Source organism: Euleptes europaea, chromosome 7 (assembly GCF_029931775.1).
Source record: "Euleptes europaea isolate rEulEur1 chromosome 7, rEulEur1.hap1, whole genome shotgun sequence".
Lineage (NCBI taxonomy): Eukaryota > Metazoa > Chordata > Lepidosauria > Squamata > Sphaerodactylidae > Euleptes > Euleptes europaea.
The window spans coordinates 91,042,668-91,055,436 of record NC_079318.1 but is presented as its reverse complement, the minus strand read 5'-3'; the positions used below and the strand labels follow the sequence as shown (position 1 = coordinate 91,055,436).

At 49.2% G+C, this 12,769-nt stretch overlaps 2 protein-coding genes across 2 annotated transcripts in view; one reads left to right on the top strand and one right to left on the bottom strand.

Moving 5' to 3' along the window:
• Nucleotides 1–2,319, bottom strand: part of ASH1L (ASH1 like histone lysine methyltransferase) — a 93,900-nt gene extending 91,581 nt beyond the window's left edge. The window contains exon 1 of the mRNA XM_056853708.1: nt 1,868–2,319. Within this exon, the coding sequence (XP_056709686.1) occupies nt 1,868–2,287 (420 nt within the window). The 5' untranslated portion in view covers nt 2,288–2,319. The remainder of the gene's footprint in view (nt 1–1,867) is intronic.
• A 7,598-nt stretch (nt 2,320–9,917) lies between these two features.
• DAP3 (death associated protein 3) overlaps nt 9,918–12,769 on the top strand; it is a 33,837-nt gene continuing 30,985 nt past the window's right edge. Inside the window, exon 1 of the mRNA XM_056853494.1 lies at nt 9,918–10,097. Coding sequence (XP_056709472.1) covers nt 9,918–10,097 — 180 coding nt within the window. The remainder of the gene's footprint in view (nt 10,098–12,769) is intronic.

The following is a 12,769-nucleotide window of genomic DNA, read 5'->3' as shown; positions in this document are numbered from 1 at the left end:
TAGGAAACGTCGGGATGTGACGTCACCCCATGGGTCAGGAATGACCCGATGCTTACACAGGGGACCTTTACCTTTTTAAAGAAACAGCCAGGTGTCCCTCTGTTAGGGCACGGGTTGCCTCCTCCTCACTGCCCTTAGTGAGGTCAGAGGGAGGGGAAGGTAGAAGCCCAGGATCCCACCACCAAGCCCAAATCCAGCTCAGAGGAAGAACCCTCTCACCAAGGGACCAGCGTGGCGTAGTGGTTAAGAGCGGTGGTTAGGAGCGGCGGTGTCTGATCTGGAGAACAGATTTGTTTCCCCACTCCTACACACGAAGCCAGCTGGGTGACCTTGGGCTAGTCACACTCTCTCAGCCCCACCTGCCTCACCAGGCTATCTGTTGTGAGGAGGGGAAGGTAAGGTGACTGTAACCTGGTTTGATTCTTCCTTAAGTGAGAGAGAAAGTCGGCGTATAAAAACCAACTTTTCTTCTTCGTATTGGATTTTCATTTGCAACTTAAGGTTAGGTTTTGATGCCTACGATTGCTCTCAGCAGATGACTATTTGCTGGATGCCAAGATAAAAACACAAACTAGCATGTCAACTGGAGCATACTATGCAAACTGAGAAAATTCTGTGGTTGTTTTTTTTCCTGTTTCTAAGACTGGAGTTTTCGAAGACAGGGTGATGGAGGGGCAGAGGGTTGGAACAGAACTGAGAATAAACGGGCTTTGGCACTCAGGGCCAGAAGAAAAAGGAGTTATGTGAAGGACTGAGGATCTACCCAATTCCACCCTCAAAGTTTAGCTCAGGAATTTTCCAGCTTCTGATATTGAACTAGGCAGCACATACACATTTTCTCAAGCTCCAAGTCTAGAAAAATGACTTCCCAATTTCTTATTTTCAGAGCACCATTCCCACCTTAACTCATCAGCGAAGGAAAGCCCCACAGGTAACACTGAATTCTGGGGAACGACAGAAGGCTCATTCTCAGTTTGCCTATAAATCCCGCCGATCCGGCATTATACGGTGCTCTTCCTGAGGCTGCACAAGATCAGTAATTTTGTGGTGAAGACTAGGAGGCCAGGGCAGGGCAGTGGCTGCAGTACAAGGTTAGGGTCACAGACACAGGCAGCCCATTCCTGAGCTCTGGGGCCAAAAGAGCTCAGGAAGTGTGCAAGTGGCTGTGCCAGCGCACGGGCTGCTTGCACCACCAAGGGAGCCAGGGACACTGGGGTTGGGATGCTCGAGCAGCCCTGGGACGCCAGCTCAGCCTTCCACCAGCGCAAATCCCCATGCCATCATCCGGGGGGGGGGGGCGTTCCCGAGGTATTCCAGGGGGCGGAGCTCCCAGTAGACAACTTCCTGACCCCTTTCAGGCAGGGAACACCCCCTCCAACAACAGCACACTTTCACTGTTTTCAATGGGGATATGCCCCATTTTCCCAGCGCCTTGGCCATGCTGTCCCCGGCCACCGAAAGGCTCAGAAATGAGTGCTAAGGATCAAGTTCCCAATCAGCCACAAGTTGGCTAGGTGGCCATGCGCAAATCACTAATGTGTGAGCGAATCACTAATGATCAGAGCAGTCGTACTTCCCAGGCAAGTTGTTTTTCCAGAGAAGCTTTTCTGCTAGGACTGACCTTCTGATCAAGGATCCCCCCACCAAAGAAGGTTCCTATAACTCCCACTAGGAACACAACTAAAACTTACTTCTTTAACAAGTCAGATTCTCCCAATGCCAAATTCTCCCCAACGTGTCAGGTTTTGTATTCGCAAAGCACTGACACCTTTGGAAGAATCGGTTTGGGGCACCTAGAACCTTTTCGTTGCCCTTCCTAACAGCATGGCAGTGGGTGTTGCAAGCAAAAAGTACGCACATCACTCACTTGCTTTGCAGGGCCGGGATCGTTCTTCTCCTCTGTCATCTTCCCAGCCTTCTGCACCCTCCTCGGCTGCTTGATAGTGGTTTTTATGGCAGGCCGGCAGACATAATTCTCCAGATTCTTAGGGGGTTTTTTAGTTCTCTTGGCTTGGAGGCCAATTTTCAGTTTTAAATTTCCCTCGGAGAAGTTCGTCTCTTTCACAGAAAACTGCTGCTGGGAGTCGGACAGACCCTCATCCTTGCCGACCTCGCTGTCGTTCTCCTCGTGACACCGCTTCTTCTCTTCCTCCGCCTTGGCGCTACCATCTAGCTCCAACTCCCTTCTGCCTCCCGCCGCACCCGCAGCAACTGCAGAGGGGCTTTTCCCAGAAAACCCTTCAGAACCAGAACCCAGCCCTAACATAGCAGTATTCTGAGGGTCCATCACAGTACGTATTGTCACAAAATTTCAAAACGCAGCAGATCCACGGTAACAACAACAACAAAATCTTCCTAGGACCTTGTAGCCAGCATCTTCTCACTGTAGGGGAAACACAAAAGGAACACAATCAGAATGACTATTCAAAGAGCCAAAACAATGCAGGTTCAGAAGTCTCCATTTTGGAGAAATGAAATATTGGTAAGTAAAACAGGCTTGAAAGTCAGTCCGCAAATTACTAACCTGCCTACTCATGCATACTTATAGAAATTCAGGAAATTAAAAAAACAAACACAACACCAGCTTTTGCAAAGATGATCTGACTGATCACCTGGAGAGCATTTTTATTCACCTTTGGCGACCAGACATGTAGCTACACACATGGTTGTAGTAAAGAAAGCACACACTGCCCCAATGAGGTTCCTGTATGTATATGCAGCTCCATGGCCCCTTCCACTAGACTGAATGGGGAAGCCCTCAAGAACAGCTCTGTGTATGTGCAGGAACCGAAACGGATGCTGATAGAACCAATAAGCTACTGGATCCACTGGTACAAAGAAGTGTTTTAAAAAAACAGTTATGTTTCTTGCCCTCATGGTTTTAAGAAGGAAATAAAAATGTCGGCAGAAATCTGAAAAGGGCTCGCATCTTCAGAGCTTGTGTGCTATTTACGACTACCGGGTTTATTTATTTATTTATTTGAATTCTATCCCGCCCTTTCCCAACAAAGACAGGCTCAGGGCAGAGAAGAAGAAGAAAGAAGAAGAAGAGTTGGCTTTTATATGTCGACTTTCTCCACCACTTAAGGAAGGCTCAAACCGGCTTACAATTACCTTCCCTTCCCCTCCCCACAACAGACACCCTGTGAGGTAGGTGGGGCTGAGAGAGCTCTAAAAGGAACTGTGACTAGCCCAAGGTCACCCAGCTGGCTTCGTGTGGAGGAATGGGGAAACCAACCCAGTTCAGCAGATTAGAGTTCTCCGGTCATGTGGAGGAGTGGGGAATCAATCCTGGTTCTCCAGATCAGAGTCCACAGCTCTTAACCACTACACCATGCTGACTCTCAATACAGCATATTCATATAACATATAAAACAATCATAAGACTATATATCAATATTTATGTAGTTAAAAACCTAACCGGCTAAGATTGCGCACAAATAATAAAAAATTCCTTCTTATACTGTTATTCACCATAGGAGGGGAATCATCCTCCCATGGGTAAGAGTTCCCAAGACTAAATACTAACAGCAGGGAAAATGCATTATATTATTGTCTTGTGCCTTTACGTGCCTGACTAAAATTACACTGACTTTCCCCTCTCCTCCCATCTAAAGTTTAATTTCATTTAGGCAGCTGTCAATTTCATACACCAGGTTTTTTAATTTTAGTCACAAGCACGGCTGGCAATACAATCACGGAGTAACTGCAGCGATAATATTTTCCAATATTTTCCATTCATGGTGCTGAACATCAAGGGTTAAGAATTGGGGCAGGACTCCTTCTTTCACCCACAGTGGTTCTGATGCACAATGCCTCACAGATGCCCTCTAGTGGTCTCTCCCACAGAATCACCTCTCACCAGGTGAGCAATGGTGCAACAGGTATGGCCTTAGAGACTCATGTCAAGCTCCGAGAGCCAAAAGTCAATGCTGCTTGTCTCTTCTCCAACTAAAAAAACCTCTCTCTTTGCCATTCCCGCCCCTGCCGCCCCTTACTTTCCTTCTTCTGCCACATTCGCCCCTCACGGATTTTACGTTTCGGACTGCCTTTCCTCCCTCCTCTACCTGATTACTGCAGCCTCCTCGGCATGCCAAGCTGAGTTGGTATTTTTCGTTACCAAACCTGCATGGAGCTGAATACTTCCAAGTTCCTAAGAGCTAGCAACAAATTTTCTAAGCCCCCAAGTGGTTAGGCACCTGAGACCTTTTCAGCTCAGTGCTTTCTATACTGGTATGGACAAGACAAACAAACAAAATCAGAGAAGGCAGGCTCTACGTGAGGAACACCTTGTAAATGACCACTCCCCCAGTCTCCTATGATAAAATACCATCGCCAAACAACCAGATGAGAAACGTTTTATGAACTGGAAAAGAATTAAGAGATCTTTGCCTCCCAGCTGATGTGTCAGAAATCCTACCTGAGTATGCAAGGCCAGACAGGCTAACAAAAGAATCGGGGGCAGGCAGCAACTCTGGCAGACTGGTTTGCAAATGATGCACTCAGTTCAGGAGTAATGATACAGTGTATTATGATGTTTCGATTTGCAACCCTGGGCCAAAATCATGAATCCTGGGTATTTCCCTCTCAGCTCAAACTGAGAGCTGGAAGCTATGCCATGGGAGCCCATCTATCACTCAAAATTCTCTCAGACCCAAACAACCCCTGGTATCAGTGCAGCAGAATCTGAGGTCACATAAGAATGGAAGAAAGGCCATGCTGGATCAGACCGAGGCCCATCAAGTCCAGCAGTCTGTTCACACAGGGGCCAACCAGGTGCCTCTAGGAAGCCCACAAACAGGACCACTGCAGCAGCATTCTCCTGCCCGTGTTCCACAGCACCTAATATAATAGGCATGCTCCTCTGATCCTGGAGATAATAGGTATGCATCATGTCTGGTATCCATTTTTATTAGTAGCCATGAATAGTCCTCTCCTCCATGAACCTTCCAAGCTGGCAGCCATCACCACATCCTGGGGCAGGGAGTTCCACAATTTAACTATGCGCTGTGTGAAGAAATACTTCCTTTTATCTGTTTTTAATTTCTCACCCTCCAGCTTCAGCAGATGACCGCGCGTTCTAGTATTATGAACCTAATGCTATAACTTTTTACCAATCCGGCTTCATAAGACAAGACCAACAGTAGGGAATTTGGGGACCTTTTCCTTCCGAACTAACCAGCTCCACTACAGATTTGCAGTAAGGAGCTCTCTGCTTGGGGCCAGTTTCTCCAGAAATGCAAATATGCGGGTAGAACTCCCCCCCCCAAATGCAGTTCTCGCAAGCAGCAGCTTTCCCAGACAATTCCAATAATCCCCTTGGGATTCCCTGTGCTAATGCCAACATAAGGCAGAAGAGGCAGCTGTTGCCATGTCAGCCCCAAGTGAAGCAGAGGTGAAATCTTTTTTACCGCTAACACTCACACAGGAAAAAGCAAGCTTCTGAGTAACGCTGAAATAACTCTTAATGGGCAGAATGAAAAGGAAACAAATTTTATGCTAACAAGGGTTTACAAAGCAGCTCTCCATCCAGTTGTTCCCCTTTGCATTTTACCCACCTTGGGTGGGTTCTGAGATGCCTGGGAGGGTATATATCAATATCCAGAACAGGATATATAAAGGTGAAAGGATGATGTATAAACACTGAAAACAAATTAAGGTGAGATATAGAACATGGGTAAAGTACTGTCAAGTTGCAGACGACCAATGGCAACCCCATAGGGTTTTCTAGGCAAGAACATAGGAAAAGCCCAAGGTCCATCAAGTCCAGCAGTCTGTTCACACAGTGGCCAACCAGGTGACTCTAGGAAGCCTACAAACAAGACAACTGCAGCAGCATTCTTCTGCCTGTGAGCCACAGCACTTCATATAATAGGCATGCTCCTCTGATACCGAAGAGAACAGCTATGCATCATGACTAGTATCCATTTTGACTAGTAGCCATGGATAGCCCTCTCCTCCGTGAACATGCCCCTCTTAAAGCCTTCCAAGTTGGCAGCCATCATCATATCCTGGGGCAGGGAGTTCCACAATTTAACTAGAGACAAACAGGTGGTTTGCCACTGCCTGCCTCTGCGCAGCAATCCTGGACCTCCTTGGTGGTTTCCCATTCAACAGTGAGCTAAAAAGCCAGCGTGTCCCTATCTCTTATCCTAAGCTAATATACAAGGGTATTGGGTAACCTCCCCAAATTTCTTGGAGGAAAGTGCAACCACACATACTGTTTAGTTCCATGCACACAATCACACACAAAAGTCTGGATGTCATACAACCTCTTCACAGAGAATGAGGCATGCACCAGCTCTCCCATGTTCTAACATGCGTGAATCTGCTTCACTCAGGCAATACTGTTTATTCTGAGGCAGAGGAAGGACTGTCTGAACACCTGCTCCCCAAGACACTTTCGCTGAATATGCCATGGACTACATCTCTACCACTCCCCAAGTCCTCAGGAAGAAATAATCTCAGCTTTTGCTATCAGATACTTTAAAAAAAGAAGAAGAGTTGTTTTTTATATGCTGACTTTCTCTACCACTTAAGGAAGAATCAAATCATACATCAAAACACTGGTCCACAAGATCTGAAAACACAGACAGTGGTCCCATGGGACCAAATTATAGTTCCACCAAAAAAATGCTACTACAAAGGGCCCAAAGACCGGCTCGACCACTAACCCTATAGCAAGGTTGACTCTTAAGGAGGTGTGAATCTGATTGGTTTGGAAAGAAGCCCTCTGAGATGTCTAAAGTAAGCTGCAAGTACAATAAATAAATACTGTGATTTAGCACATACGTATGCCAGGTCTTGCTCTTAGTGCTGCAAGGGCATTTCCCCTGCAGGGAGAGGTGACAAGCTGAAAATCTGTGACCAAACTCTGAAAGGTTGGCTGGAAAGTGGAGAGTACTGTGGCTCTTAGGCAGCTCCAGCCCCAAGCACACAAGTTATCCTGTAAGTTAATGCATAAAAAGACTAAGAGTATCAGAAGAAAAACAAAGAAAAACCGTCATAGCTCAGAAACACCCGAGTAGCACAACAGAAGATATTAAACAGAAACCGAGGAATCAACAACAGAGCTCTTCAGGAAACAAATGCAAACCAGGCCGTTAACATCCTGGAATTAAACAGGATCAGCACGTGGACTGAAAAGCCCCTATACTGGCTGCGAAGAAATTAGAACGCCCCCCCATCCCCACCCCAAGTATTTGTTTCTCATACAGTAGCAAGCAAACGAACAAACATCTGTCGAAAAGAGCACTAAATTCTGGCACACAAGAAGAAACAGAAGTGTGTGTGTGGGGCGGGGGGAGAAGCTATGTATACTTTGGCTAAGATTCAGGGGGGAGGACTAAGAGATTCTAAAAGGAGAGAACCATCGTGGTGTAGTAGTTAAGAGTGGTGGTTTGGAACGGTGGACTCTGATCTGGAGAACTGGGTTTGATTCCCCCACTCCTCCACGGGCGGTGGAGGCTAACCTGGTGAACCAGGTTCGATTCCCCACTCCTCCACATGAAGCCAGCTGGGTGACCTTGGGCTAGTCACACTCTCTCAGCCCCACCTACCTCACAGGGTGTCTGATGTGGGGAGGGGAAGGTTATTGTAAACCAATTTGATTCTTCCTTAAGTGGTAGACAAAGTTGGCATATAAAAACAACTCCTCCTCTTCTTCTAAAAGCCACACAGCAAGAAGCTCCGAAGAAGTTAGCCCGTGTACTGCGAGATGGCTTCAGGGGCAGAGGCTTCAAGCCTACTAGATTCTGGAAGCAGTTCTGATGGAAACCCCAGATTAGAATCATAGAGTTGGAAGGGGCCATACAGGCCAACCCCCTGCTTAATGCAGGATCGGCCTAGAGCATCTCTGACAAGTGTTTGTCCAGCCGCCGCTTGAAGACTGCCAGTGAGGGGGAGCTCACCACCTCCCTAGGCAGCCCATTCCACTGTTGAACAACTCTTACTGTAAAGAAAAAAATCCTAATATCCAGCCGGTACCTTTCCGCCCTCAATTTAAATCTGTTATTGCGAGTCCTGTCCTCTGCTGCCAACAGGAACGAGCTTCCTGCCCTCCTCAAAAAGGTTTGTCGGAGATCTCCACTCCCTTGCCTGCAGTTCTAACAGGGCGGCCTAGCTGTCAAGCACCCCCTCCCACCTCCTCAAGAGCCGGGGGCCACTTTGACAAGGCAAATTAGTGTGCAAGGCACAGGTAGACCGTTATGTGCGATGATTATTTTGCCATGTATACACTTGCTGGGAAGCACTGATCGGCTGTGGGTTTCCCCAAAGCTTGCACATGCAGCGAAAAAGAAACCACCAAACCGTACACTATTTCCTACAAAATAAATAAATTCTGGTAGGAGATCTGACATGTTTGACGTGGCGCTCAGTACCAAACAGCAGCTCTTTCATACACAGCAAGCACAGATATAGATATATTGATCTGTGTCAGAAATACCACGCTCTTTCCTAGAAACCAACATATTTCATTCCCTGCCATGAAAGAGCCCAGCTATGTAATCGGAGCTGGGAGGTAAAGGAGGCCACACGCCCCCAGGCGCGAGACCACCAGAAATGCCATCTTGATACGCCCACCCATCCGGCGGGATTCCCCTCCTGCTCCCAACTCAGCCAGGATTCTGCCAAGAGCCCACATACGCACATGTGGGACACGCATTTCCGTGCACACCCACCCACACCAGGATCAAGCATCTCCCTGGGAGATTCACAGAGAAGCCGGGAGAACATCAAACCTTCACCTCAGAACAGCGGCCCTGTGGCTAATCACGCAAGGTTGCAAAAATCCTGTACACACACACCATGCTAAAAGGGCTCAGTGGCAGAGCATCAGCTTGGCATGCAGAAGGTCCCAGGTTCAACCCCTGGCATCTCCCGTTAAAGGGCCCCGGGCAGGCAGGTGATGTGAAAGACCCCTGCCTGAGACCCTGGAGAGCAGCTGCCGGTCTGAGTAGACGATACTGACTTTGATGGACCGAGGGTCTGGTTCAGTAGAAGGCAGCTTCGTGTGTTCATACACACGCTGCCTTATCCCCAAAGCGAGACTCGGGGATCCCTACAGGCGCTGAGGCCAGGGGGGCTCCGACCCTTCCGAGATTCCCTGGTTATCAAACCTGCAAGGGTTTTCCCCGCCCCCACTCTCAGCCTCCCACGCGTCTATGAGGGTGTGCGCGTGAGTGCGAGAATAACAAACCTTCGCCTAAAATGCAAAGCCTGCGAGGGATTTAATCTGCACGCACCGTTCTCCAAAACGGGGGGGGGGGGGTGGGAGCGAGAAAAGGCTGCAGGGATCCCATATAGATAGAAAGATACAGACGCGCAAACACACCCTTGCAAAAGGGCAGAGGAAAAAGAAACACGCTGCGAGGATTCCCCCCCACCCCCCACCCCAGCATCTTGCAATGCTCCTGCGCCCTCCCCTAAGGATGCCCCCCTCCCCGTGCCAAGGCCCGGCTGCAAAGGAGTGCAAAGGATCCCCCCTCCCACCCCACGAATCGCCCTCCGTTCTCCCCTCCCCCATCCACCGAGCCAGGGTTGAGGGGAGAGGGGCTGTCAAGATCCCCCCCCCTCCCTGCCCATCTCCTCCCCACACGCAGGGGCCTGGCAGGCTGTCAAGCCTTTCCCACCCACCGACCCGCTCTCCCGCTCACCGTATCACAGCGAGGCCCGGCCCGGGCTCCTCCGCGGCGCCTCATCCTCCCAAGGCCCGGCCACCCGCCCTGCTTGACGGGGCGGGCGGGCGGGCAAGGCCGAGGCGCTGTTCGGCTGCGGGGGGTGGGGGCGGCGAGCCGGGGAAGGGGTGTGGGGGGGCGTGTGAGGCAAGGGGGGGGTGGACGGGAAGGCGCGGCGAGGCTCGGGAAGGCGGTCGCCCTCCCCCTTGGCGTTGCGCTGAAGGCGGCCGCGGATCCAAAATGGCGGCGGAAGCGGCGGCGACGGCGGCGGCGGCAGCAGCCTCAACAGCAGCAGCGCCCCCTCCCTCCGCGCGAGCGCCTCGGGCCCCGCCCCCTCGCTCGCGCGCCTTGGCCACGCCCACTCCCCCTACCTCCTGGCCTGGGCTCGGCCACGCCCACTCCCCCTACCTCCTGGCCTGGGCTCGGCCACGCCCACTCCCCCTACCTCCTGGCCTAGGCTCGGCCACGCCCACACACCCTCTCGCCTAACATACACACGCCTCTCTCCGAGGCGTTCTCTTCGCAGCGCGCGCTCTTCCTCCTGTCACTCACTTTCTTTGGCTCCTCCCTCTCCCACAGTAGTTCGACCTTCGCCTGTTTTTCTGGCAAGGGGAGGGGGGTTTATGCGCGCGCAGCTCAGCCAGTCGGTCGGTGCGACCAGCGCGCTCTGGGCGTATAGGGAGGCGCGGAGGGAAGAAGCGTGACCCTTGGCGGCTCCCGTACCTCCTACGGGATGACCTCATCGCTACCCTCTTTTTCTCCTCCCCCCCCCCTGCCGCGGAGGAAGTAATTATGGCGGCGTCCATGAAGGGAAAAGAGTGAGTGCGCTGAGGTGAGTTTTAAAAGAGGAGGGCGGTTTGCCGGTCCGAGAACGCGGCTATTTTGTTTTTCCCCCGTTCATATGATTTGTTTATAATCGTGCTGGTCTACCTTGCGGGGATGTTGTGAACATTGCACCAAGTTCACGTGCGCGGTAAACTCTGTAAGTCCTAGATACGAGTCCAGTAGCACCTTAAAGACCAACAAGATCAGATCCAGGATCAGAGGAGCATGCCCGTTATATTAGGTGCTTTGGAACACAGGCAGGATAAATGATGCTGCAGTCCTCTTGTTTGGGGGCTTCCTAGAGGCCCCTGGTTGGCCACTGTGTGAACAGACTGCTGGTCTGATCCAGCATGGCTTGTCTTAAGATTTTTCGCGGGAGGAGCTTTTGAGAGTCAAAGGTCCTGTGTCTGATGAAAGGAGCTTTGACTCTTGAAAGCTCATACCCTGAGAGTCTTGAGGATCTCCAAAGTGGACTCGTATCTAGCTGTTTTACTGCAGAGCCAAATGGCTATCTCCTGAAACTATCTTTTTTTGAATCCTGTCGAGCACTGGTCTTCAAAGTGTCAGGGTTGGGATCTTTTGGTGGGTCATGGAGCCTAAATGCTGAACTGTGATATCCTGCAGAGCAGCCCTTTTCCTGCTAGGGTGTATGAACAGAGAGCTTAATGCACTGGTTCCCAACCGGGGGTCCGCGAGAACGAAATTAAGGTCCGCGAAACAAAGTTATAAACCCATAATAAATTAATATTTTCAATTAAAAGTTCTCTATTATAAAAATATATATTCAAATATTATTCTAAGTTTAATGTTTAACTAACAGTTATGATTAAAGTTTATTTTCAAATTCCTGGAATTTTTATTTTGAACCTTGGGGTCCCTGCACCAAACAAAAAAGTCCTAGTGGTCCCTGGTCAAAAAAAGGTTGGGAACCACTGGCTTAATAGTTCCTTAGCTTGCTCCTCAGTATGCTATGCCTGTTAGGTGTTTTTTTTCTTTCTAAAATAACTTTTTATTATTATTTTTGGACTTACAATTACAAGTACAGGACATACAAAATGAGACAAAACATACACCCTAACTACATAACACATAATACTAAATGTGCCTTACTATCCTAGACTGACCATCACTTCAAACAATTTTATTTTCAAATTTACAAGAACCGATGAATTTTATTTTCTACCAACCTTCCTTTTGTGCATGGTGTTGTGGTTAAGAGCAGTGGTGTGGAGTGGTGGAGTCTGATCTGGAGAACCGGGTTTGATGCCCCACTCCTCCGCATGAGCAGCTGAGGCTAATCTGGTGAACTGGATTTGTTTCCCCACTCCTAAACACGATGCTAGCTGGGTGACCTTGGGCTAGTCACAGTTCTATTAAGAGCTCTCTCAGCCCCACCTACCTCACAGGGTGTCTGTTGCGGGGAGGGGAAGGGAAGGTGATTGTAAGCAGGTTTGATTCTTCTTTAAGTGGCAGAGAAAGTTGGCATATAAAAACCAACTCTTCTTCTTCTTGTCTGCTGTCCATGGTCCTGGCTTTGACACCAGTGGGTCATAGCTCTGGTTCTGGCTTGCAGCTCAGTTGCCCCCATGTTGCTTGGGTGTTAGAAGCAGGTCTGAGGTCCTGAAAGGCACAAATTCAGACAGCAACATGTCCCTGAAATAACTTGCAGAAGAAGAAGAGTTGGTTTGTATACCCTGCTTTTCTCTACCTTGAGGAGTCTCAAAGCGGCTTACAATCGTCTTCCCCCTCCCCACAACAGACACCTTGTGTGGTAAGTGGGGCTGAGCCAGTTTGGAGAGAACTATGACTAGCCTAATGTCACCCAGCAGACTTCATGTAGAGGAGTGGGGAATCGAACCCAGTGCTCCAGATTAGAGTCTGTCGCTCTTAACCACTACAACACGCTGGCGCTTTTGTCTAACTGGTTGTACTTTAATCTGCAGCACTTGAGTCTGACTGGTAGCAATAATAGCATTTCATTTTGGAGAGAACATGACAGCATTCTTCGGTGGGTAATATATATTCACATTTACTGTTCATGTTAATAATATAATTATGCTACTCAGAGTGCCTGGGAGGGCTTCTCCATATTTCATTCTGGCGACAACAATTTAATTATATTTAAACCCTGCTTTCAAGAAGAAGAAGAGTTGGTTTTTATATGCCAACTTTCTCTACCACTTAAGGGAGAATCAAACCAGCTTACAATCACCTCCCCCCCGACAAACACACAACAGACACCCTGTGAGGTAGGTGGGGTGAGAGAG